This window comes from Jaculus jaculus, chromosome 1 (genome assembly GCF_020740685.1).
Source record: "Jaculus jaculus isolate mJacJac1 chromosome 1, mJacJac1.mat.Y.cur, whole genome shotgun sequence".
Classification (NCBI taxonomy): Eukaryota; Metazoa; Chordata; class Mammalia; order Rodentia; family Dipodidae; genus Jaculus; species Jaculus jaculus.
The window spans coordinates 341562505-341589512 of NC_059102.1; the positions used below are offsets into that span (position 1 = coordinate 341562505).

The following is a 27008-nucleotide window of genomic DNA, read 5'->3' on the forward strand; positions in this document are numbered from 1 at the left end:
CTGCAGGGGGGTTGGAGAGATGGTTTAGTGCTTAAGTGCTTGCCTGTGAAGCCTAAGGATCCTGGTTCGAGGCTTGATTCCCCAAGACCCATGTTAGCCAGATGCACAAGGGAGTGCATGCATCTGGAGTTTGTTTGCAGTGGCTGGAGACTCTGGTGCACCCATTCTCATTCTCTCTCTCTGCCTCTTTCTGTCTGTTGCTCGCAAATAAATACATAAAAAAATAAACAAAGTTTAAAAATATTCTGCAGGGATTTACAAACTTCAATAAGGCTGCAAGAATACCACAAAAATACAATGGTACTTTTGTACAGGGTCCATCAGGGCTGCAGAGCAGACCATATCATGCTATGGTGGTGTGATGGTTTAATTCAGATGACCCCCATAAACTTAGGCGTTCCGAATGCCACGGCCCCAGCTGACAGAGATTTGGGAATTAATATCTCCTGGAGGCAGTGTATTGTTGAGGGCAGGCTTATGGGTGTTACTGCCAGCTTCATCTTGCCAGTGTTTGGCACACTCTCTTTGCTGTTGTCCACCTGACGTTGGCCAGGAGGTGATGTCCACCCTCTGCTCATGCTATCATTTTCCCCTGCCATTATGGAGCTTCCCCTAGAGTCTGTAAACCAAAATAAACGTTTTTCCCAACAACCTGCTCTTGGTGAAGAGTTTTCTGCAAGTAATTCAACCCTGACTGCAACACTGCCCTTTAGCAAATTTAACCCCATAATTAATAGAAATATATGTGTTACATATATTGGAATCATTTTTTTTCTTGCTTCTTTTTTGAGAGGCTGGGTTTGAACTCAGGATCCTCATGCTTCAGCCTCCTGAGTAACAGAATTTTAGCTACTTAATCCTGGCCACCATTATATTTTTATTAATATAAGCTAATGTATAAGTTCTTAATAATTTAGGCCAAATTACTTTTCTTAGAATTATAAGCATGAATATCTATATGAATAGGCATCATTGATATGGACACATGGCTACAAGATTATGTTACTTTTATACTTACCTTTCTTATTTCAAAAAACCCATATACATTATTAATATGCCACAGAAAATTTCAAATTCTTTCTAGATGATGAATCCTTTGAGCAAGTGGTCCACAAGGAAGAAACTGAACTCCAAGGCTGTGACTATTTCATCCTCACCTATTTTGGCTTTTCTATGCCCCAGCAGAGAGAAAAATATCTGAGCCAGAGGGGAGGCTGGTCACCAGATCTATGAAGGACCTGTTATATCTAGTACTCCATGCACTGCTAAGCTAACCACAGATGCGGCCTCATATGTGATTTTCATTTTCTTGTGCCATGGTCCACAGTGCACACTACATGTTCAAAGCACTTAAAACAAGCAGACGAAGCTATGAACAGAATACAAGTAATCACACTTCCCACCTCTAAGGAGTTTAAAAATCAGTGACATAGCATGGTTTCCTATCAATTCTAGGTAATGTTAAACATACCATCCATCTACCAGTCCTTCGTTGACAAACCATGTGAGTTTTCTTTTGGACAGCACTGTATTGTTGAGATTTAAGCGACTATATTCCCAGATATATGGTTTTCTTATACCTAAAGCTTCAATAATCCAATAAAACTGCTCGTCTCTGTCATGGTACTCTGTTGTTCTCAGGGCATGAGTAACACCTTCGATGCTATCAACTATAGGGCAGGCAAAATCGTATGTTGGATAAACACTAGGAGAAAAAGAAAAGTATTTTTCAAAATCAACATGAACTGTTTTCCCCTCTCATTTTAACAATCTTTAGCAGTAATACTACTTTGATTTTCGTAATACTAATTTACAACCTAACTCTTTACAAGTTAATGGTTGATTTTCTGCTGGACATGGCAGCTCACAGGCAGACTCCCAGCACTTGAGAGGCAAAGGCAGTGGGATCACCACAAGCTTGGGGCCAGTCTGAGCTTATATCAAGACTCTGTCACAATGCAAAAATCAAATGGGCTGGGGAGATGTCTCAGAAGCTAAAAGTGCCTGCCTGCAAAGCCTGCAGGCCCAGGCTCAGTTCCGCAGTGTCCACATAAAGCCAGATGCACAAAGTGGCACATGTATCTGGAGTTCATTTGCAAAAGCAAGAGGCCCTAGTGTGGCCATGCATGACGACATGCTTGCTCATGCACGCTCACTCTCACGTGCTCGCTCGCTCTCTCTCACAAGTAAATAAAAATGTTTTTAGAAAACTCCAAATAACAAAAAGCTAAAAATGTTTTAATATACTTTGAATTCTTTTGTTTTTTTAGACAGACCCATTATGTAGCCCAGGCTGGCCTGGTACCTGTATATAGCCCAGGCTGGTACTGAACTTGTAGAGATCCTCTATCTCCTGACGATGGGAAGCACCGCTCTCTGCAGCTCATTTTCAGCTCTTTTTTAGTGCACAGGTATGTGGTGTGCACACCTTACGTGTGCATGTATCTGCCTATGTCTGCACAGCAGTGTGCATGTGTGTGGAGGTCAGGAGCTGGTGCTGCTTGTCTTCCTCAGTTACTCTCCACCTTTGTAATGAGGCATGGCTTCTCACTTGAACCCAGAGCTTCTCAACTGGGCACATCTAGCCAGCCTGCTAGCGTGCTCAGGGAACTCCCTGTCTCCACCTCCCAAAGGCTAAATCTGTAATTGGGTGCTATACCCACTTGGCATTATGTGAGTTCTTGGGATCCAAACTTTGTTCCTTACACTTGGGTGACTGACATCTTCAGCAATAGGCTCTTAACTTTTAGCATAATCAAGTGTTTTGGCAATGGCCTATACTGTCTTGGGGACCTCATGGTCTTTTTGGCCAACAGCTCACTGTGAAGGAGAACTCAGTTCTGAGCTTGGGATTTACCAGCCAGAGTGGGCTAGAGTCTTTTACTGGTCTTGGAACTTGCTGTTTTATGAGAGCTCCCGGTATTCTCTAGTCTCTGCTTCCCTGCAGGTCTGGAGTTACATCCACGGCCATGCCCAGTTGTAAAGGGGTCTTGGGGATCAAACGCAAAGCCATCTCTTAGGTCTCCTTAGGCCCTCATGATTGCATAGGAAGTGCTCTTAATCCTTGAGCCATCCCTTCAACCTTGATGTCACGCATGGTGGCACACGCCTTTTAATCCCAGCACTTAGGAGGCAGAGGTAGGAGGAATGCCATAAGGTTGGGGCCACCTTGAGACTACAAAGTGAAGTCTAGGTCAGCCTGGACTAGAGAGAGACCCTACCTTGACAAAACAAAACAAACAAAGCCCGAAAGCACACATGCTATGTTCTTGGTTAGTTTGTATTTCTATACTTTGTTTTTGAGTCAACATACACTCAGAAAAAAAAAATTAGTTTATCAGAGGAAGAGGTGTACCATAATGAAAATATACACTACAGTTTATACCTAATCAATACATAAGATGGCAATTTAGAGCTGGGTGTGGTGGCGGCACGCCTTTAATCTCAGCACACGGGAGTCAGAGGTAGGAGGACCACTGTGAGTTTAAAGCCACCCTGAGCTACATAATGAATTCCAGGTCAGCCTGAGCCAGAGTGAGACCCTATCTCAAAAAAACAAACAAAACAAAACAAGTCAATTTAGGAAGAATCGAGGACTTTTCTATGCAGGAATGTTCATAGAACTATCTCTGTAAGAGTCGAGTTAAGTGGCCTTGAGAGTCACCCAGCCAGCTCATCTACAGCTGAACAAAGACGCAGACTTTCTGCTGTCCTGCATCTACCCCATGCTCACAGAAGAGCACATGAGGACGAGAGAAGATGGCCAGTAGAGCTGCACTTACTTGTACGCATTCCCGGTTCTCGGATGTGGCTGAATTTTGCAGCGGTAAAGGGTCGGGTCTCTCATGCACCCATTGTTGCTACTCATGTCAATTTTGGCTCGCAAACAACATGACTGACCAAACTGGCTCCCTTTTTTCATTTCTTCCCACATTTGTAGATTCTTCTCAACAGCTGTAAAATAAATTATATTTTTGGTCATCAAATATAGCATTGACTTAGGTGAATTTAAATTACTTGAATATTATGGCAGGCACTTTCCATTAATTTAAAAACACTGCGGCAGATGGATACAGTGTACACTGGTAGCCAACAATCTGCAGTAATGGGCAGGCTGAGGCAGGAGGATGGACCATGAATTCAATGCCAGGCTATGCTCCTTAGATGACATCTCAAAAACACAACACATGGCTGCAGAGATGGCTCAGCAGTTAAGACACATGCCTGCGAAGCCTAAGGACCCTGGTTCGATTCTCCAGGTCCCATTTAAGTGAGCTGTACATGGTGGCACATGCATCTGGAGGTCGTTTGCAGTGGCTAGAGGCCCTGACTCGCCCATTCGCACTGTCTCTCTCTCTCCCCCTCTGTCTCTAATAAAGCAATAAAACACAGCACAAACACAAAGCCTCAAGGCATTCAGGAAGATACTCTACACAGGTGTCAGAAAAGGTCAAGTCGGTGCAGCCCACTACCATGGCATCAATTAAGCAAAGAGGAAGGGAAGGCTGAAGTTCCTCTCATCTGGTGCTTGCTAGTTTCACAACCAGGCACAACTGGCCAGCCCTTCTCTTCTACCCAAAGTTGGCACTGTGCCTTCTCTTCCTGGCTGCCTCATGCCCAGAGAAGACTTTGGACCGACCCTTGGGGACCGCAAGCACGAGCACTGTAGGCCTGCCCGCGTGAAGAACATGCTGGAGGGGGGAGCATGACGCATGCGCTCCCTGGAGTCCCTCAGTCGGCGCAGTGAGCGCAGGGGGCGCCCGGATCCCAGACAATGGATGATAGCTGAGTTTAAACCCAAAAGAAGGACGCATTCCTGAGTGACTACTTCTTCCCACCAAACACGGAAAGCCCATTCATCATGCTAAGAACTGCTGGACAAAAACTTTCTGTGGAAACTTCTGAAGACATAATGTACATTTCACCTGCACTCAAAATAAATAAATGTCTAAAAGTCAAGTTGTTGACTCATTTTGAAAACGCAGATTTTAAAAAAGGCTTTAATATAACAATTTGAATTTACTATACTTCCAATTGAGATTTAATCATAGTGTGAAAGTTCTGACAACATAATCACTGAAGAAAAATAGCCTAATGTGTAAGCTTAGGGAACAAGTAATGAATACAAAAGACATGCTTTAAGAGTGGTGACAGTCACTTGTGATCCAAGACCATGGGAAGCTGAGGGAAGGCTGAGGTAGGACAGCAAGTTCAAAGTCATCCTGAGCTATAATAACTTGGTTGGTTGCTATTGTTGGCTTTTTAAAAAGGGCATAATGAGGTTTGAATAAGAAGTGGCCCCCTCCCATAGGGGACATGTGTGAACACCAATCACCAGGCAGCGGTACTTTTTGGGGACATTAGAGGGTCCTGGGGCAGGAGGCAAGGCTGCTGACAGCGGGAGTGGGGGCAGGCTCGTGAGGGTCGCAGCCCTGCACCATTGCTAGCCCCACCTGCTGCTCCCCGACTCAACACATAAACACATGAACAGCCACTGCATGCTGCAGCTCCGTCCGTCCTGAGCCAGCATAAGCCTCATCTCGTCTCAGTGGCCTCTGCCAGGTGATCTTTGGCTGGGTGACACTGCAGACATGGGGACTGCTGAGCTCTACACTGCAGACTGAGTGAGAGACATAATGGCACGCCAGGGTTGCCAGCCACTGCAATCAAACTGCAGATGCATGTGCCACCAAGTGCGCATGTGCGACCTCATGAGCTTGCATCACTGTGTATCTGGCTTAAGTGGGACCTGCAGAGTTCAACATAAGTCCTTAGGTTGCACAGGCAAACACCTTAGCCACTGAGTCATCTCTCCAGCCCTGAGTAATTAAGTAAAAAAAAAAAAAATTGTTTTTTTGGGATAGGGTCTCACTCTAGCCCAGGCTGACCTGGAATTCACTATGTAGCCTCAGGGTGTCCTCAAACACATGGTAATCCTCCTATCTCTGCCTCCTAAGTGCTGGGATTAAAGGCATACACCCCCACACCTGGCTTAAGTAAAAAATTTTTTAAGGTTTTTTAATTTCAAAAACATGACCATAAGGCTGGAGAGATGGCTTAGTAGTTAAGCACTTGCCTGTGAAGCCTAAGGACCCCGGTTCAAGGCTCAATTCCCCAGGACCCACATTAGCCAGATGCACAAGGGGGCACACGCGTCTGGAGTTCGTTTACAGTGGCTGGAGGACCTGGCGCGTCCATTCTCTCCGCCCCCCCCCCCGCCTCTTTCTCTGTTTGTTACTCTCAAGTAACTAAATAAAAATAAACAAATATACAAATAAAAATAAACAAAAATAATTTTAAAAAATAAACATGACCATAGAGGAGCTGGGCAAATGGCTCAGCAATTAAGATGTTTGTCTGCAAAGCCTAAGGACCCTGGTTCAATTCCCCAGGACCCACGTAGGCCAGATACACAAGGGGCACATGCATCTGGAGTTTGTTTGCAATGGCTAAAGGCTCTGGCGTGCCCATTCTCTCTTTCTCTCTTATCTGTCACTCTCTCTCTCTCTCAAATAAATAAATTTTTAAAAATACTATAGGGCTGGAGAGTTGGCTCAGTGTTTAGGGTGCTTGCCTGAAAAGCCTAACAACACAGGTTCAATTCCCCAGTGCCTACAGAAAGGGATGTCTGGACTTCATCTGCAGTGGCTAGAAGCCCTGACACACCCATAGACTCTCTTCTTGTAGCTCTCTTCTTGCAAATAAGTAAATATATATTTAAAAGAATTACTGTAAACTGGGTGTGCTGACACACGCCTTTAATCCCAGCACTCAGGAGGCAGGGACAGGAGGATAGCCATAGGATCACTGTGAGTTCAAGGCCACCCTGAGACTACATAGTGAATTCCAGGTCAGCCTGGGCTAGAGCAAGACCCTACCTTGAAATCCCCCCCCAAAAAAATTACTGTAGCTGGGCAATATGGCACATGTCTTTAATTTCAACAGGGGAGATGCTGAGGTAGGAGGATTGCATGAGTTCAACACCCGCCTGGAGTTACAGAGTGTGTTCCAGGTCAGCTAGAGCTATACTGAGACCCTACCTTGAAGGAAAAAAAAGGATTATTATCATATATTATATATATTCTTTTTTTTAAAAAAGAGGAAAGCATATAGCAGGGGTTGGGATAATGACCCAGAAGGTAAGAGGGCTTGACATTCAAGCACGAGGGCCACAGAAGGCCTCAAATGGTCTGAGTTAGACCCTAGCACTAAAAAAGGGTACAGAAGGAAGCCTTCAAATGAAATGCAAAAACGTTGCCTGTAAGAAGAAAGAGTCTACAAGTAGGGAGATTTCCCACGAGAGCACAGAGCGAAGGGAAGCTCGGTAGTGGAGCACCTGGCCCACACGCACAGGCTCCGGGCTACACCCCCATCACACACAAGGAACAGCAGTGTCAAGCGCGGGGCGCACGTCCACATCCCGCACGCACAGGCTCCGGGCTAGACTCCCGTCACACACAAGGAACAGCAACGCGAAGAGCGGGGCGCACGTCTACATCCCGCACACACAGGCTCCGACTAGACTCCCATCACACACAAGGAACAGCAGTGCCGAGCGCGGGGCGCACGTCCACATCCCGCACGCACAGGCTCCGGGATAGACTCCCATCACACACAAGGAACAGCAACGCCGAGCGCGGGGCGCACGTCTACATCCCGCACACACAGGCTCCGACTAGACTCCCATCACACACAAGGAACAGCAGCGCCGAGCGCGGGGCACACGTCCACATCCCGCACGCACAGACTCCGGGATAGACTCCCATCACACACAAGGAACAGCAGCGCCGAACGCGGGGCACACGTCCACATCCCGCACGCACAGACTCCGGGATAGACTCCCATCACACACAAGGAAAAGCAGCGCAGAGCGCGGGGCGCACGTCTACATCACGCACGCACAGGCTCCGGGATAGACTCCCATCACACACAAGGAAAAGCAGCCCCGAGCGCGGGGCGCTCGTCTACATCCCGCACGCACAGGCTCCGGGCTAGACTCCCATCACACACAAGGAACAGCAACGCCGAGCGCGGGGCGCACATCTACATCCCGCACGCACAGGCTCCGGGCTAGACTCCCATCACACACAAGGAAAAGCAGCGCCGAGCGCGGGGCACACATCCACATCCCGCACGCACAGGCTCCGGGCTAGACTCCCATCACACACAAGGAAAAGCAGCGCCGAGCGCGGGGCGCACATCTACATCCCGCACGCACAGGCTCCGGGCTAGACTCCCATCACACACAAGGAACAGCAACGCCGAGCGCGGGGCGTACGTCCGCATCCCTGGCACTCCCGAGGCTGGGGTAGAAGCGTCTAAAGTTTGAAGCAACCTTGGGGGACTCAGCAAGGCTGTGTCTCAAACACAGCAGTATCAATGTATACGACAGAGAAAAAAAATTTAAAAATGGCCTTGTTATGTGGTCATTTGCTTCTCTTTTAATTTACTGCAGTCAACATCACCATTCATTTAAAAAAAAAAAATCAAACCGGGCATGGTGGCGCATGCCATGCCTTTAATCCCAGCACTTGGGAGGCAGAGGTAGGAGGATCACCAAGAGTTCAAGGCCACCCTGAGACTACATAGTTAATTCCAGGTCAGCACGGACCAGAGTGAGAACTTACCTCGAACCCCCCCCCCCAAAAAAAAATAAAATCATGCACACCCTAGACTACATAGTGAAATCCAGGTCAGCCTGGGTTAGTATGAGACCCTACCTCGAAAAAACAACAACAAGAAGTCATGCACTACTGAAGACACAAATCCATGAATTAAAAGACCAGTCACTAAATGTGCCTTACAGTTTTGTCGGTGTTTGGACTCTACTCTCTGCTCACGCTCCGCTTTCATCTGCTCAGCTGGTGTATCGTCCACATATGCTTTCCCTTCTTGAATTAGTTTCTCTGCATATTTCATAATTGTTTCAAAATGATCTGAGGTGTAAGTAAATTGATCTGGTTTTATATGCAACATGGCAACATCTTCCAAGATAACCTGCAATAAGAAATTAAAATAATGATCAGCTTATCTTTTACATTTTCCTATGGATTTTCATTCCACAATACTGCATTTTGAACAAATATTTTTAAAAATGGCCTTAAGTACTAAATAGCCTGAAAATGGTTATGGATGTTGTATGATGTTACATCAGAAGAAAAAGCTGATCCTGGGATAGAGCCTTCCATTTGCTCTGCAAGGCGGGTTCTTCTGATTTGCTCCTCTCTGAGTACATAGTAGTCTTTCTGAACAAAGATATGAGGTTGGGATACTACACAGTGTTTACTAATAACTTAAGATTATGATAAAACTACTTCCAGTTCAAGTGATATCCAAAGGAACATGCAGAATGTAAGTAAATTTTTAATCTGGAGAAAATAACTGAAGGAAGCCAAGCTTTGTTCTATGGGGGCTCAGCACTTAGCTCAGGACTCTTAAATGCATAGTTGAGGGGAAAGCAGCTATGAAACAAAATTTATTTTCATACTTTGAAGGTATCAGGATCACTCGAAAATTTTAATGAACTTTCCTGAAAATAAGGCCATCACTACACTTTTAATTACCTTCTCAAAATCTTCCTTTTCTTTTTCAGGATTTGTGTCATCAAATCTCATGATCAGCTTCCCTCTGAAGCTGACCTGGTAGTGCTGGTTCAGAAGAGCGGCTTTGGCGTGCCCAATGTGCAAGTACCTGAAACAAGACCCCGCAAAGCCTCATGGTGCACACTGCAACCACACCCTCAGAGTCAGCCTCTCTGTACGCAAGATGCCTAAGTAATACCTCCCAGTTATATGTTGCTCTCCAAGCAGAAGTGCTGCGAAAGAGCAGTGAGTGACAGAAATAGGGCAGACTATGTGAGAAACAGTTGTCGACATAAAATCTCAGGCAGGAACAGTCTTCAAAGATCCCAACCTTAAGGAGAATCTTCTCCCTTTCCTTTTTCAAGAGAAAAGTTCTTCAGTTAGAGGAAATCTGTTTCAGAAACTGTTTCCACTGCAGCCTAGTAGTCCATATCTAAGACCTGGTTTTGCTGCAGACGGAGCACCTGTCTAATGCCTACCAGAGGGGCACCCAAGACTGTCCCTGTCACTGTGACAGTGAGTCAGAGAGCACACGGCAAGTAGGAAGCCAAAGGAAAGCTTTCAGTTAAGACTAATTTGCCAGGCTTCAGTTTTGTCAAATGCCAATGAGAAGATGACCTAAAAGGTCCAATCTGGTACCAGACTGCACAACCTAGCATCAAATAGTTATTGTCCTTACGGTCAGCTGACAACTGAAGTGAGTAACTATCAGAGGCACTGCATCCACTACAACAGTACTCCTCCACCAATGCAGTGAGTGAATCACCTGAGCCAAGCCTGATGGTACACTGGAGCTAAGACAGGAAGATTACACAGAGCCAGCCTGAGTCATAAACAAAGTAAGACCCTGACTCCAAAAAAAAAAAAAGGAAAATTCTCTATCATTGTTGAAAACATACTTAACTGGGCAGAAAACAAAGTATGAAGCAAGTTTAAATAGCTCTTACCAATTTTTATGAGTTTTAATTGTTAATGGCAGTGGCAGTAGTCACCACCATTTTAAAGACAATTCCTTAATTTTACAGCACATTTCTGCCATATTCATGAAGGAGTGAAAAATACTATCCTTCATTATATGTTTACCTTTATTTTATTTTATTTTTGGTTTTTAGAGGTAGAGTCTCACTCCAGCCCAGGCTGACCTGGAATTCACTATGGAGGCTCAGGGTGGCCTCAGACTCACGGTGATCCTCCTACCTCTGCCTCCCCAGTGCTGGGATTAAAGGCCTGTGCCACCATACCCAGCTTTATGTTTACTTTAAAAAAAAAAAAACACCCATATTTTATTTATTTATTTGAGAGAAAGAGGCAGAAAGAGATAGAATGGGCACACCAAGGCCTCTAGCCACTGCAAAGGAACTCCAGATGCATGTGCCCACCTTGTGCATCTGGCTTATGTGGGTCCTGGAGAACTGAAATGGGGTCCTTTGACTTTGCAGGCAAACACCTTAACCACCAATCATCTCTCCAGCCCCTATGTTTACATTTTTCAAGCCAATCAAAGAAAAAAAAAAAAAAACTTAGCAAGGCATGGTGGTGCACGCCTTTAATCCCAGCACTGGGGAGGCAGAGGTAGGAGGATCACCGTGAGTCTGAGGCCACCCTGAGTCTCCATAGTGAATTCCAGGTCAGCTTAAGCTAGAGAGAGACCCTACCTCAAAAAAAACTAAAAGAAAAAGAAAAACAACTTTTGGGGTGCTGGGACTGCACTCAATGTTTGCCCATGCCATGCAAATGCTCTCCCACTGAGGTACATCTCCAGGCCCAAGTCAATCAATGTTTAGACATGTGCACAGCACTCCAGATCAATGGTTCAATTTATGGTGGGTTTATTAGCACAAGTCAATACAAACATGTACAATGCAAACATTAAGCATTATACTTTTCACATTAGGGCTGGAGAGATGGCTTAGCGGTTAAGCGCTTGCCTGTGAAGCCTAAGGACCCAGGTTCGAGGCTCTGTTCCCCAGGTCCCACGCTAGCCAGATGCATAAGGGGGCGCATGCGTCTGGAGTTCGTTTGCAGTGGCTGGAAGCCCTGGCTCGCCCATTCTCTCTCTCTCCCGCTATCTGTCTTTCTCTCCGTCTGTCACTCTCAAATAAATAAAAAATGAACAAAAAGTATTTAAAAAAAAAATAAACTTTTCACATTAAACAAAGAATTATGTATATAACCCAGGTGAGTTTAAATCAGAAAAAAAAAAAAGAAGACCTGATGAAATCCCCAAATGAATGCAGTTTTGTTCAGAATAATACATCAACATTTGTTCAGTAGGGCTGGAGAAATGGCTTAGCAGATAAGGCACTTGTCTGAAAAGCCTAAGGACCCAGGTTCGATTCCTCAGGACCCACGTAAACCAGATACACAAGGTGGCACATGTGACTAGAGAGTTCATTTGCAGTGACTGGAGACCCTGACCCACCCATTCTCTCTTTGTCCCTATCTGCCTGTCTCTCAAATAAACAAATAAGTGAAATTTTTTTTTTTTTTTCGAGGTAGGGTCTCACTCTGGTCCAGGCTGACCTGGAATCAACTATGTGGTCTCAGGGTGGTCTTGAACTCATAGCAATCTTCCTACCTCTGCCTCCCAAGTGCTGGGATTAAAGGCATGCACCACCACGCCCAGCTTAAATAAGTGATATTTTTAATTAAAAAAAGGAAGAAAAACCATTTGTTCATTAATTACAACAAACATACATGTTAATGTAAGATGCTGACATTTGGGAAAACTAAGTGTAACATATAAGAACTTTCTGTCATAGATGTACAACTTTCTTTAAATCTACAATGATTATAAAATAAATTAATTTAAAATAAAAGGCTATGAGAGGCTGGGCAGAATGGCATGCACCTTTAACACCAGCACTTGGGAGGCAGGGGTAGGAGATCACAATACAAATACAAATAGGGGCTGGAGAGATGGCTCAGCAGTTAAGGCATTTGCCTACAAAGCCTAACAACCCAGGTTCAATTAGCCAGTACCCATGTAAAGCCAGATGCACAGAGTGGTACATGTGTCTGGAGTCTGTTTGAAGCAGCTAGAGGACATGGTGTGCCCATTCTCTCTGTCTCTCTCTCTGTGTCTCTCTCTCTCGCTCTCTCTCTCTCTCTCTCTCTCTCTCTGTGTGTGTGTGTGTGTGTGTGTGTGTGTGTGTGTGTGTGTGTGTGACTGTAAATAAGGAAATAAAACAAGAAAAGACCAATTGGATAGGAGAGGAGCGGGGGAGGAGTGTGCACACGGAGGACGAGGGGTAGTGGAGGGGTTACAATCAGGGAACATTATCTATATACACAAATCTATGTAGCCATATCTATGTATTTAATTTTAATTTTACTTTTTCGAGGCAGGGTCTCACTCTAGCTCAGGCTGACCTGAAATTCATTATGTAGTCTCAGGGTGGCCTTGAACTCACAGCAATCCTCCTACCTCTGCCTCGTAAGTGCTGGGATTAAAGGTGTGCACCACCATGCCTGGCCTTATCCATCTATTAAAAAAAAAAAAAAGTTTACAAATTTTTTAAAGACAAAAAACCAACTAAATACTATGTTTGCTGTGTGTCAAGAGTTACTAATAGGTTTGAAAAACCTACTGACAGAAATAACTAAGTAGGCATGAGTTTTTCAGGGCTCCGCTTTATTTGAGGGGAAAATAACATTATCATAACATTTACTAATAGAGCAGAATGCTTAGGCATAAATACAAATTTTTATTGAAAAATAAATGCTGTAAGAAATCTGAAAATATAAAGCTTAAGCCTTTCGACCTATAAATATTTTCCTATTAATAAATTTTTCTTTTTATCAATATTTTCTTATTTATACATCAAATTCTGAGATAAAATTTTCTCAGTTACTTTAATGAACTAACACTACAAAACTACAAATTAACATAACTGTTAATAATGAAGAAACTGGGCTGGAGGGGTGGCTTAGTGATTAAGGCATTTGCTTGCTAAGCCAAAGGACCCAGGTTCAATTCCCTAGGACCCATGTTAGCCAGATGCACAAAGGGGCGCACACATCTGAAGTTCATTTGTAGTGGCTGGAAGCCCTGGCATGCCCATTCTCTCTCTCCCCTTTTCCTGTCAAATAAATAAAAATAAAATACTGAAAAAAATAATGAAGAAACTAAGCTGGGTGTGGTGACACACACCTTTAGTCAGGAGGCAAAGGTAGGAGGATCACCGTGAGTTCAAGGCCACCGGAGACTGCATAGTGAATTCCAGGTCAGGCTGGGCTAGAGTGAAAACCTACCTCGAAAACCCAAAAAAACAAACAAACTAGAGTTGAGGATTTGGCTCAATGGTAGAGTACTCGTCCACCATACATGAGGCCCTAGGTTCAATCTCCAGTATCACAAGGAAAAAAGAAGCTATTTCAATGTTTAGAATTTAGAGCTTGACTTCCCAACATTAATATTAAAAACACTTAATATTTAAATACTAACAGTAAAAAAGTATTAAGAATACTGAATAACCGCTTTCAAGCTTTTCCACTAAATATGTCCAGTTATAACACAACAGGTTTAAAAAAAGCGTTAAAAATACTGAATAACCACTTTCAACCTTTTCCACTAAGTAAGTCCAGTTATAACATGAGCTGTATTTTCTTACCCACTGGCCTCTGGAGGAAACCTGACAGTGACCTTTCCCATCTCTGCACCTGGAAGCTCAATGAATTTCCCAACATCCTGTTTTTTCTCAGGTGCCTGGAAAAGAGGACATCCACAGTAAAAAGCCGTAGGCTGAGTGCTCGGGACTTCTTCACCCAGCAATACCATGACAAGATCGGCCACAGTAAAAAAACAAAAACAACTTACCACTCTAGCTTTGTTTGCTGAAACATTCCACTTGGTACCTACTGATTGAAAGGCCTGCTGGGCATCAAGAAAACCAAACCACCGTTTTATGTGAACTGGAGTTTTGTTTTGTTTCAGTTGTTCCTGCCACATAGCATTTCCTATTAGTGAACATAATTTTAAAAACATTTAATATATCTGCAAATTAACAATAAAGGTCCCAATATAGTCAATTTAAGTCAACAAGATTAAAGTTGTGCTTCTCCAATAAAATTACAACACTCTGGCACACCTTGAAATGTTTCCAATAGCTTACTGTATTCTACAGAAGCCACAAGATTGTTAACATTAAATTTGTACTTCAAGGCTAGAGGCGGTGGTACACATACCTATCATCCAGCACTCAGTAGCCTGAAATAGGAGAGTCAGAAGTTGGAGGCCAGCCTAGGGCTACCTACTGAGAGCCTGCTCCCAAAAAACCTAACTGAATTCACCCATGTTCACTATTCTTGTCCCTGTGCCACCAACACATACAGTGTAAGAGGAACAACGCTTACTTCACATTTGAGGATAGTTTTAAGTAGATCAACTGGAGAAAACAAAAATAACGAAGAAGTAATTCAATTCCTTCAGTGTAAACTTCAAATATAAGCACTAAAGGACTATTCAGCTCTTTAACATGATAAAGCTACAAGTCTCGTGGTAAGTACAGGAGTATGTTATCTATCATGAAAATTAAGCCTGATGTGATTAAAGCCATGGGGAGGCTGAGGAGGAAGTCTATAATTCCAGCCTAGCCTGGACTATAAAGCAAGACACTGGAAAAGGAAAAATACATAAAAATGCAGTCTAGCTTGGTGTGGTGGCGCACGCCTTTAATCCCAGCACTTGGGAGGAAGAGGTAGTAGGATTTTCATGAGTTCAAGGCTACCCTGAGACTCCATAGTGAATTCCAGGTCAGCCTGGGCTAGAGTGAGACCCTATCTCAAAAATCCCCCCCCCCCAAAAAAATGCAATCTAAGTAGAAGAAGCCTTCATTTTATATTATTATAACAATTTAGAGAATAGTTTAAAGCACAAAAATGTAGAGAATATGAAAGTATTTATGTAACTTAGACTTAAAGAGCAAGAAACACTTTGCCTTAAAAAAAAAATAATGAAATTCAAGTCTCCTTTTTTTTTGGTGTGGAGGGGGTTGAGGCAGGGTCTCACTCTAGCCCAGGCTGACCTGGAATTCACTATGGAGTCTCAGGATGGCTCAAACTCACAGGGATCCTCCTGCCTCTGCCTCCTAAGTGCTAAAATTAAAGGCATGTGCCATTACAACCAGCCTTCAAGTCTCCTTTATAAATCTCTCATCAATCCCATTTCCCTCCCTTCCAACTTCTAATTTTCATTTTTTGGTTTTTTTTTAAATATTTTTATTCATTCATTCATTTATTTATTTATTTGCAAGAAGAGAGAGAATAGGCCAGGGACTCCAGCCACTGCAAACCAATTCCACATGTATGTGCCAGTTTGTGCATCTGGCTTTACAAAGGTACTGGGGAACTGAACCCCAGTTGTAAGGCATCACAGGTAAGCACCTTAACTGCTGAGCCATCCCTCCAGCCTGTTTGTTTGTTTTTTTAATTGAACCTATGGCTTCCCCAATTTATTATTATTTTTAACAACATATTTTGTATTCTTTGAGGTAAGGACTCACTGTAGCCCATGCTGACCTGGAACTCTGCAGTCCCAGGCTGGCCTCGAACTCAGTGATCCTCTACTCTCTGCCTCCCAAGTGCTGGGATTAAAAATGTGTGTCACAGCCGGGCGTGGTAGCGCACGCCTTTAATCCCAGCACTCGGGAGGCAGAGGTAGGCGGATTGCCGTGAGTTCAAGGCCACCCTGAGACTCCATAGTGAAGTCCAGGTCAGCCTGGGATAGAGTGAGACCCTACCTCGGGGGAAAAAAAAAATGTGTGTCACCATGCCCAGCCTATAATTTTCTAGGCCCATTCCAACCATGGTGATAACTGTTCATACTTGTACAGAGAGTAATAACTCCCAAGCAGACTCACGTCCTTGGGCTTCTATTAAATCAAGGCTTCTACATTATGAGAATTACGTTCCTACAACTAAATATCCTAAGTGATCCTCAATAACCCATGTTTCTCCTATGCTGTAAACTTTTTCAAAATCACAATTCCTTAGATGCTGTCACTAGGATATTCTATGGAATCACTTATGCAATCAGAACCTGACTTTTTGAAGTTTCTAATGCTGTCTTTCTAGAGGCCTTGTTATTAAAGTGATCTAATGCTGTGAAAGCTTATATAACTCAATCCCAAAATTACTGGCACTGGTATTTTCCTGCACTAAATTTGAAATAGCACACAGCTAACTGGCAGTTCAACCTTCTCGTCACTAGCGCAATGCCCTTCTCCCACGCCGCTGCCTGTCTTCTCAGTTCAGCCACGACTGCTGCGTCTGCTCGCAGAATTCTGCAGCTCTGCGGATGGTGGCTATGTTCATTATCTTGACTGTGGTGATAGATTCACAGGAAACAATAAATTGAAACTTACAAAATTACACTTTGCAGGTACAGTTATTTTGTGTATCAAGTGTACCTCGTGAAGCATTTTTTAAAAGCTAACTGGTTTACCAAGTCAGTAATAACATCTAACTGCTTTAAACTAGCTGTAGAATAGGAAAAGCCATCTGCCCTATGAATGGCATTCCAAACTACTCCACCGAACATCCCCTCAGTCCTACTGAGTACTAAGTCAAATGACGGACCTGTGTCTAGGGTAAAGTAATGGCTGATCCAGAAGTGTTAACATACACAGAAGGATAGTTTGTTTCTCCTACAAGAAATGACAGCTTCAAAGGCTAGGACAGGGATGACCTCCAGGACCAGCAGAGAATAGCTAACTGCTGATTAGAAAGGAACAAGAAAACCAGAGCAATTACTCCTCAGCAAGAAAAACCTAAGCTGCTGCCTACATACCCTCCCCACCAATCCACGGAGTTTTCAGCCAGCAAAACATTCAATGATTGAAACAATATTTTAGTTGCGCACAATGATATAGGACTGTAGTCTCAACTACTTGGGAGACAGAAAGGAGGACTGCTTCACCTCAGGAGTTCAAGGCCAGCCTGCCTCATAAAAGCTAAAAGCCCACAGTATCTTAAGAGGAATCACTGATACCTTTTAGGGTGGCCCAAATGCATAAATCAGCTAAAGTCAAGGAGTTTCCAACTAAATATGTTCTCAGAGACAGGCAGTGATTAAGCTCGTTGATTGCAGAAGTAAATAAGTCACATGAAGATAATTTTGTAGCACTAAATTCCAACCAGTGATCAATCTGTGGGGGGAAAAAAAAACCCAGAAAATAAATACATGTCACAGTTTAGGCCTTAAAAATGAACATAAGAAAATGCTAGTTAACAAGAGCAACAAGCACTCTTGGCTTCTCCCTTATAACCATAGTTTCCTTTTCTGGAATCACAAAACCTATCATTGTGTGGATTCAACTCTGGTTGCCTGGAATCCAAAATACCACTTATAAATGCCACATTTGGTTGTGATTTTGGTGTGCTTTCCTTTACTGCAAGTGCATGGAGGAACACCTCAGGAAAGAACAATAACAACAAAAAAAAAAAACTAACTGACAATAAAGGACTGACTGACCTGAACCAGCCCAAAGGTTGATAACTAGCCAGAGATTAATCTACTTGAAGAAATTTTAAAGTAACCACTAAAACAGTTTTTGCCCAGTGTGGTGGCACATGCCAGCACTCAGGAAGCTGAGGCAGGAAGATCTCAAGTTTGACACTGGCCTGAGCTATAGAATGAGATCCTACCTCAAAAAAATGAAAAGAATTGTATGAGGGCTGGAGAGATGGCTTAGCAGTTAAGGTGCTTGCCTGCAAAGCCTAAGGAACCATGTTCAACTCCTCAGATCCCACATAAGCCAGACACACAAGGTGACACATGCACAAGGTCGCACATGCACATAAGGTGGCACATGCATCTGGAGTTTGACTTCAGTGGCTGGAGGCCCTAGAGTGCCAATTCTCTCTCTCACTCTTGCTCTCTCTCTTAAGGAAAAAAAGAAAAAAGGCCACTCTATTAGGCTTGCCTCAAAAAAAAAAATGATTGTATGAGATTTATAAAAATGAATGCAGAGGGCTGGAGAGATGGCTTAGCCATTAAGCGCTTGCCGTGAAGCCTGAGGACCCCGGTTCAAGGCTCGATTCCCCAGGACCCACGTTAGCCAGATGCACAAGGGGGCGCACGCATCTGGAGTTCGTTTGCAGTGGCTGGAGGCCCTGGCACGCCCATTCTCTCTCTCTCTCTCTCTCTGTCTGTCCCTCTCAAATAAATAAAAATGAACAAAAAAATTTTTTTTTAAAAATGAATGTAGAATACAAGAGGAGAAAACAATACTGAAAAACAGCAGCATTGAAAGTCAGTTTGTGATTGAGATGGGGAGGGGATATGATGGAGAATGGAATTTCAAAGGGGAAAGTGTGGGGGGAGAGGGAGGATATTACCGTGGGATATTTTTTATAGTCACGGAAAATGTTAATAAAAATTGAGAAAAACAAATAAAAATAATTAAAAAAAATAAAATAGTAAGTCAGTTTGTGATTTTTGTGATTAATGATTTACTTAAAGAACACAAGTTCCAAACTACGTGTTACCCTGGGTGATTCCCTTGCAGGTTCTAGATCTGCCGTCCTATCTGTATGAAAGTTGAAGGGCGTGAACTACACAGTACCACTGACATACGAAGATCTAGGAACCTAGGAAGATGAAGACGGCACTGAATGAAGTAAAAGCGCAGTCTGTTTGGGACAGACATCGAAACATGAGAGCTAAAAGCAAGCTTCTTATTTTGTGTGTTGTGTATGTGTGAGTAGATCAGAGGGTAACTTCAGGTATCTTTCCTCAGATTTGTGTGTGCATACATGTGCACATGTGTTTAAACCAGAGGGCAACCTCTAGTGTTGGTCCTTGGATATCATCCACCGTCTGTGAAACAGGGTCTCTTACTAGTCTGGAACTTAAATGAGTAGGCAAGATTGGCTGCCAGGGAATCCCAATAATCCACAACTCTCCACCTCCTCAGCACTGGGATTACAAGTATGAGCCATCACACTGAGACATTTATGTGGCTTCTGGGGATCAAACAGGTTCTCATGCTTGAGGGAGGCAAGCACTTTACCAAATAAGCCATCCTCAGCGTGGGTACTTAGTCATTCATTCATTTAATGTGCTAAAGAGCTAACCCTGAGCATTGTTCATGTCACCTAAGAAGCCATCACTGACCTACATTTCAGCTCCAAGACTTTTTTTTCTGCTAGATGTGGTAGTACACACCTGTAATCCCAGTACTGAACAGCCAGAGACAGAAGAAGGATCACATGCTCAAGGCCAACCTGAGACACATAGTAAGTTACAGACTACAATTAGTTAAAGTGACCCTGCCTCTAGTTTTAAAAAACAGGGGTGGGAGAAGTGGCTCAGAGATTAAGAAACTTGGCTGCAAAGCCTAAGGATCCAGGTTCAGTTATGCAGTACTCACATAAAGCCAGATGCACAGTGGCACGTGTGTGTGGAGCTCATTTACAATGGCCAAACTCTCTCTCTTTCTCAAATAATTAAAGAATATTTAGGGCTGGAGAGATGGCTTAGCGGTTAAGCGCTTGCCTGTGAAGCCTAAGGACCCCGGTTCGAGGCTCGGTTCCCCAGGTCCCACGTTAGCCAGATGCACAAGGGGGCGCACGCGTCTGGAGTTCGTTTGCAGAGGCTGGAAGCCCTGGCGCGCCCATTCTCTCTCTCTCCCTCTATCTGTCTTTCTCTCTGTGTCTGTCGCTCTCAAATAAATAATAAATTTTAAAAAATTTAAAAAAAAGAATATTTAGATAAATAAATAGGAGTAGGATGTGGTGGCACATGCCTTTAATCTCAGCATACGGAAGGATCACTATGAATTCAAGGGCAGCCTGGGACTACGGAGTGAGTTCCAAGTGAGAACCTAACTCGAAAAATCAAAAAATAATAAATAAATAATAAGAAACGGACCAACCACAAACATTCCTTACCCTGGTCCAACGTCCATAAGTGGACTAACAGTACATGGCAATGCATTCTAGCGGACACAGCTCCCCAAACCAAAAGCACAGAACAAAACGCACAGCTGACCCCTTGCTCACCTCAGTATGTTCCATCAGGTTCATGCCATACAGCCCCACCGAGGCCGCAGCTCGAGCCAAGTAGCGCAGTATGGAGTTTACGTCTGTAAACACCACATTCCTAAAAATAAAATCAAGTAAAACATTAGTTACATTAGCCAATCAGTAAGTCACGAGCCTCATGAAGAAACGTGAAATTAAACTCATATATCTGGGCCTGGAGAGATGGATTAGTGGTTAAAGTGCCTGCCTGTGAAGCCTAAGGACCCATGTTCAACTCTCCAGATCCCACGTAAGCCAGACACAAGAGGTGACACAAGTGTGTAAGGTTACACATGCTCACAAGGTGGCGCAGCTTCTGGAGTTTGATTATAGCAGCTGGAGGCCCTGACAGCCAATTCTCTCTCTCTCTCTCTCTCTCTCTCATTAAAAAAAAAAAAACTAATATATAATTCTTTTCAAGACACAGACCTACTAATGGTCTTTACTCTGTTTCTTTAAAAAAAAAAAAGTTTACATTCAGTTACTTTGGGGAGAGAAAAGGATAAGTGTGTGTGTTAAGTGTGCAATGGACTCTTGCTTTTGCAGACCAACTCCACACACATGTGCCTCTTTGTGTATCTAGTTTTACATGGGTAGTGGGGATTCAAACCTGGGCCACTAGGCTTTTTAAGCCAAGTGCTTTTAACGACTGAGCCATCTCTCCAGACCCTCTTTACTATTTCTATCAAACGTCAATTTGTTCTCAAGTATCCAGCTTAATCCATGAAAGCATTTCAGAGCAGACTTTTTATATAATATTTCATCCTTTTAACTTACTCCTTATCTCCCTATTTTGCTTTGCCTTGGGTTTTCTTTTTCTTTTTTCTGTATTTATTTGCAAGGTGATATATATATATATATAGAGAGAGAGAGAGAGAGTGTGTGTGTGTGTGTGTGTGTGTGTGTGTGTGCGTGCGTGTGCACCAGGGCCTTTGGCCACTTCAAGTGAAGTCCAGATACATGTACCACTTTGTACATCTGGTTTTACGTGGGTACAGGGGCATTGAAGCCGGGTTGTTAGGCTTTATAGGCAAGTGCCTTAACCACTATGCCATCTCTACAGTCTTTTTTTAAAAAGATAGTGCCATACCACATATTCCAGGCTGGCTCCAAACTTACACTCCTTCTGGCACCCATCATCTTTGGATGTTAGGGAGAACAGGGGATAAGTAACGACTGGTTGAAAGGCAGCCCAAGAAAAGACAAACTAAGGATACTGACATCACAAAATCAGAGGTTCCCTAAATGAACAGTCCAGTTTCAGCACCCTTGAGTAAACCCAGTTGATAGAACCAAACCTGAGTTTAGAAGGTATCATCATCACCTTTCATTTTCCATGCTAAATCCCAAGGAACCATGAGGATATATCTGATGTATGTGTGTGTGTGCGCGTGCGCGCGCGTATTCCCCCACCCTTTTTATGAGGTACTGGCTCACTCTGACTCAGGCTGACCTAGAATGAACTATAACTATGTAGTCTCAGAGTGGCCTCAAATTCACAGTGATCCTCCCACCTCTACCTCCCGAGTGCTGGGATTAAAGGCATACACTGCCACACCCAGCTTATACCTGATATCTTTGTTGTTATTATTAATTATTTGTAGTACTCTGGTGGCGGTGCTGGGGATGGAACCCAATGCCTCAAGTAAAACAAACACTCAAGACAAGCATACACTCTTACCACAGAGCCACAATCCCCAACTCTTCTTTTTCACCTTTATCTTTAAAGATAGTGACGAGCCCAGCATGGTAGTACACGCCTGTCTACAATCCTAGTATTTGGGATGCTGAGGTAGAAATAATGCTTTAACTTCAAAGCCAGCAAGAGCTACATAGGCAAGACCCTGTCTCAAAACAAACAGTGCTGTAGAGATGGATCAGTGGCTAGTGGCTCTTGCTTGCAAAGCCTACCCCAAGTTTCACTCCCCAATACCCGCATAAAGCCAGGTGCACACGTGCCTGGAATTTGTCCGCAATGGTCTGGAGTTTGCTTGCAATGCCAAGAGGACCTGGCATGCCCACTCACATGCACACACTCTCGAGTAAGTTAATGAAAATAATAAAAATTAAAATTTGCGCTGGAGAGATGGCTTAGTGGTTAAGGCACCTGCCTGCGAAGCCAAAGGACCCCGGTTCAATTCCCCAGTACCCACATAAGCCAGATGGAGAAGGGGGCGCATGCATCTGGAGTTCGTTTGCAGTGGCTAGAGGCCCTGGCACGCCCATTTTCTCTCTATCTCCTCTCCTCTCTCTGTCTCTCTATGCTTGCAAATAAATAAATAAAATAAAAATCTATATAAAGCCAGACACAATGGTAAATGCAGGTATTCCCAGCACTCAGAAGACTAAGGCAGGAAGATCCTGAGTCCAGGTCAGACCAGGCTACATAACACCCAGTCTCAAACAAAATAAAAAATATAATAACAATGATAATAATAGGCCTTGTATCTAATTTTTTCTGTACCTTTCTGATCCCTTTTAAATAGACTAAGTGGAACGGGATCGCTAGGTAACAACACAAACCTCTGAGCTGTCTCGGAATGAAGCACTTCTTTCTAGGAACAATCTACCTAGTTAGCAAGTAAAACAAGCTCACAGCACGTAACGCTGAGTATTTAAAATGCTGTTCAGTATTGAAAATAGCTGTGAAAGAGCACTTACTCTGAAACACGAAGAAGATTCTCTTTCCCTTCTTCCACAGAAATGCTGACATCACCTTTCACATGCTCAACTGCCAGCAGGGCTCCTGAAATGACAGCATGATGAGATTTCTCTTTAAAGCAATGAAGTATTTATAACAATATATGGCAATAAGGATGAGTCAACCAGCCAAGTACCCCATCATCTACACACAGGAGGCTGAGGTTTTATCTTACAGAAACAGCAACGCAGCATCCAACTGTCGTTCTATCCGCTCAGCTTCCAGTCAGTGACGCTAAATGTTTCATCTCTTAAGACAGGAAAAAAATCAGAACACTGGCTTCTACAGAAGCCAGCAGTACTCAAATTTCACTATGCTAAGCTCGCCATAGTCACTACAACCTTTAATCTTTATTGCCACCTCAAGGAGCAGATGTGCCTTAGAGAAGAAACAGGCTTGGAGAGGTTAAGCTACCAGCCCCAGGTCCTTGGCAGTCAGCAATATGAAGGTGGGTTCAGACATTAAATTTTACAACACCTTGTAACAATGCCTGTCAACATATAATGAAGTTTGCTAAATAAATCCACAACTTTTTTGTTCTTAAACTTGGTTAAGAAGAACAATGAATACTGTGCTCCACTGTAAACAGCAGGACACATCAATGGATGCTGAACCAGTGAGTTAAGGTGATGATAGGAATGTCTGCATGGCCCTCAAATTCGCTCCATTACAATGCCTCTAAAAGGAAAAGCTCTGTGACCATGAAGGCTGGCAAGACAACATCCTAGGTGACTCAAGGTAGAATCATTAGCAGTGTACAATTAAATTCACACACCAGCCAATGGGCTGTGATGAAGAATGAGGAATCATGGTGCCATTCCTGCCTAAGACACATAGTCTGAATCCAAGAGCCACAAAGAAAGATCCCAATTAAAGAACACTCAGGGTAAGTGGGTTGTAATCTTCAGAGGTCAAAGCTACTAAAACCGAGGGAAGACTAGTAAATCAACTCAACTGCAGGAAACTGGAAAGACATGAAGTACAGAGAAAGCACCGTTCCCGATTGTGGTGCTGGCCTCTGGTGGGGATCAAGGGGGAACTCAGCATCAGACCAATAATGGGGTCTGTACATTAAGTGTATCCATGTGCATGTGCTGACTTTGATGGCTGTATAGTAGAGATCCCTTGCTTGTAGATGTGCACTGGAGTATTCTGGAACACTGAGGCACTGAATCAGCAGTATGCTCTCAAGGAGTACAGGGGGAAATGTTCTGTTCTTGCACTTTAGGGTTGAAAGATCTTAACATTAAAAACTAACATTGCACAGGACATAGGGGTGAATGCCTTCAATCCCAGCCCGTGGGAGGCAGAGGTAAGAGGACTATTATGACACGGAGGCCAGCATGCAACTACAGAGTGAGTTTCAGGTCAGCCTGGGCTACAGTGAGATCCTACCTCAAAAAAAAAAATGCATAAAATTCTAACAATGCAATCCACTTTTCTAAATATTTCACTGAATTTTATTACTTAGAGATAAAACGCAATGATTTGAGAAAAATTAAATCAAAAGAGAATGACAAATATTGCACAGTTGACATACTTTTCAAAATGACAACAAATTTCTTTAAGACCCTCTTATGGAATACTGACAAAATGTGGCTCTGAGTTCCAGAATTTACTAAGGAAACATCCATCACCTCCTGAGAGACTTCTAAGTAACATAAGTAAAAAGAACAGCTATTTATTACACATCAAAATGTGACAGGAAGCCGGGCGTGGTGGCGCACGCCTTTATTGCCAGCAGCTGGGAGGCAGAGGTAGGAGGATGGCGTGAGTTTGAGGCCACCCTCAGACCACACAGTGAATTCCAGGTCAGCCTGGGCTAGAGCGGGACCCCACCTCGAAACCATCACCCCACCAAGAAAACAAAGTGACAGAAGCTTATGCTACAGTCTCACTGAATTCTGTCAGCCATCACTGTAATAGAAAACATTACCCCCTTCCCTACAATGAGGAAACACTGACCCTGAACCAAGAACCTGTCAGGCTCCCTCAAACCAAAATTAGCAGCCAGGACTGAACTCGGATCTCCAGAAACTCAATGCTTTTGCTCTCAACCAAGAGGCCATGTTCTCTAGTGCCTTCTGGCCCAAGACCCAAATCCATTTCTTTATAATTCACTGATCTGTTGTAAGCACAGTGACTGGAACCAATATGCTAGGATTAGTTACTATTTGTAAACATTTAAACATATTATTTTTAAGCATTGCACACCTTTAAACCCAGCACTTGGTAGTAATTGCTAACAGGATCAGAGAAAAGAGGATCACCATGAGTTTGAGGCCACCCTGAGACTACCTAGTGAATTCCAAGTCAGCCTGAGCTAGAACAAGGGCGTACCTCGGAAAAAAAAAAAAAAAAAAAAAAAAAAACGAGCGTGGTGGTGCATGCCTTTAATCCCAGCACTCGGGAGGCAGAAATAGGAGGATGGCCATGAGTTCAAGGCTACCCTGAGAGTACATGATGAATTCCTGGTCAGCCTGGGCTAGAGCGAAACCTTTTAAGACTGTGGAGTGTAACTCTGAATGCATAAACATATACAAGGCTCTGGGATCTAACACGCACTCACGCGCGCGCGCGCACACACACACACACACACACACACACACACAAACACACTTCTTCCATTAGACTCAGACCACTACCAAAGTTGAGAAGGTAACCAAAGATTTCATCATTCCCATGTGGTCAACTGTATGTAAACGTCTGGCTTCCTGAACATTACACAGTCCACATATGTCTGCATTGTAGACGGACATTATTAAATATGAACTCAGTACATCAGTAGTGATAATGTGATAATGCGAACAGGAATCCTAAACCAATTAGCCACTTTGAAAAAGCGATCGCGAATGGAACCTAAGGTGCGTATGGGAAAGCCGGGGAAGCCGACGTTCACCCTGGCGCTTACTGCCCACATCCCCGGGGCGTGGGGCAGGACCTGCCACCTTCCCTGAGAAGTCCCTGCGAGTTCGGGGAAAGCCCCACGGCTGACACGACCGTCCTTCCTCCTCTCGAGCTGGACTCAACGTTAGGAAAGAAAAGTCGGGTCACGGGGATCAGGAATAGTTCCTGAGACAAGTGCACCCCGAGAAGGACAGGAAGAACACGATCGCGGCTCCCAAGTCCCCAGGAGCAAGCAGCCCGGCTCCGGCACCGCGCAGCCCAGGAGCCGGTGCCTCGGGGTCTCGGGAGCGCAGGCCGGCGCCATCCAGCCCGCGGCTGACGCAACCCGCAGGCCCGGGCCTGGGGCTCGGCCCTTACCCAGGGGCGGGTCTCCCGCGTTCACCGTCAGGCAGAGCGTCGCCATCTCCCACCGACTGCCGGTCTTCCCAGGCGCCCGTAACGCGGGGTTCAGCGGAGCGAGGGGGAGGGGGAAAAATGCAACGTGTGCGCGCGCCCCACGCCGCCGCAGCCCTCGCTCCGCCCGCCGCAGCGCACGCCCTCACGTCATCACGGCGCGCCGCCGCCGCCCTCTGTGCGTCATCACGGCGCGCCGCCGCCGCCCTCTGTGCGTCATCACGGCGCGACGCCACCGCCCTCAGTGCGTCATCACAGCGCGCCCCGCCTCTCTGCCCCGCCCGCCGGCTCAGGGACACAGCAACACCAGCTCTGGACGAGCCCCGGACGCACGTTGAACGTGGGTCGTGGAAGCGGTAGCCGCGCTTCCCAGCCAGGCCCCTCAGATGCGAGCTGCACCC

General features: G+C 44.4%; 1 protein-coding gene across 2 annotated transcripts in view; it reads right to left on the reverse strand.

The window, feature by feature from the left end:
* The window catches only part of Eprs1 (glutamyl-prolyl-tRNA synthetase 1), a 75668-nt gene extending 48944 nt beyond the window's left edge, over positions 1-26724 (reverse strand). For both annotated transcript variants that reach the window (XM_004670108.2, XM_045153733.1), the window contains exons 1-10: positions 26572-26724; positions 23268-23352; positions 20586-20685; positions 17572-17728; positions 14401-14540; positions 14195-14289; positions 9564-9690; positions 8805-8997; positions 3783-3954; positions 1472-1705 (exon numbers count right to left, since the gene is read on the reverse strand). In XM_004670108.2, coding sequence (XP_004670165.2) covers positions 1472-1705; positions 3783-3954; positions 8805-8997; positions 9564-9690; positions 14195-14289; positions 14401-14540; positions 17572-17728; positions 20586-20685; positions 23268-23352; positions 26572-26617 — 1349 coding nt within the window. In that variant the 5' untranslated portion in view covers positions 26618-26724. The remainder of the gene's footprint in view (positions 1-1471; positions 1706-3782; positions 3955-8804; positions 8998-9563; positions 9691-14194; positions 14290-14400; positions 14541-17571; positions 17729-20585; positions 20686-23267; positions 23353-26571) is intronic.
* Positions 26725-27008: the final 284 nt, after the last annotated feature.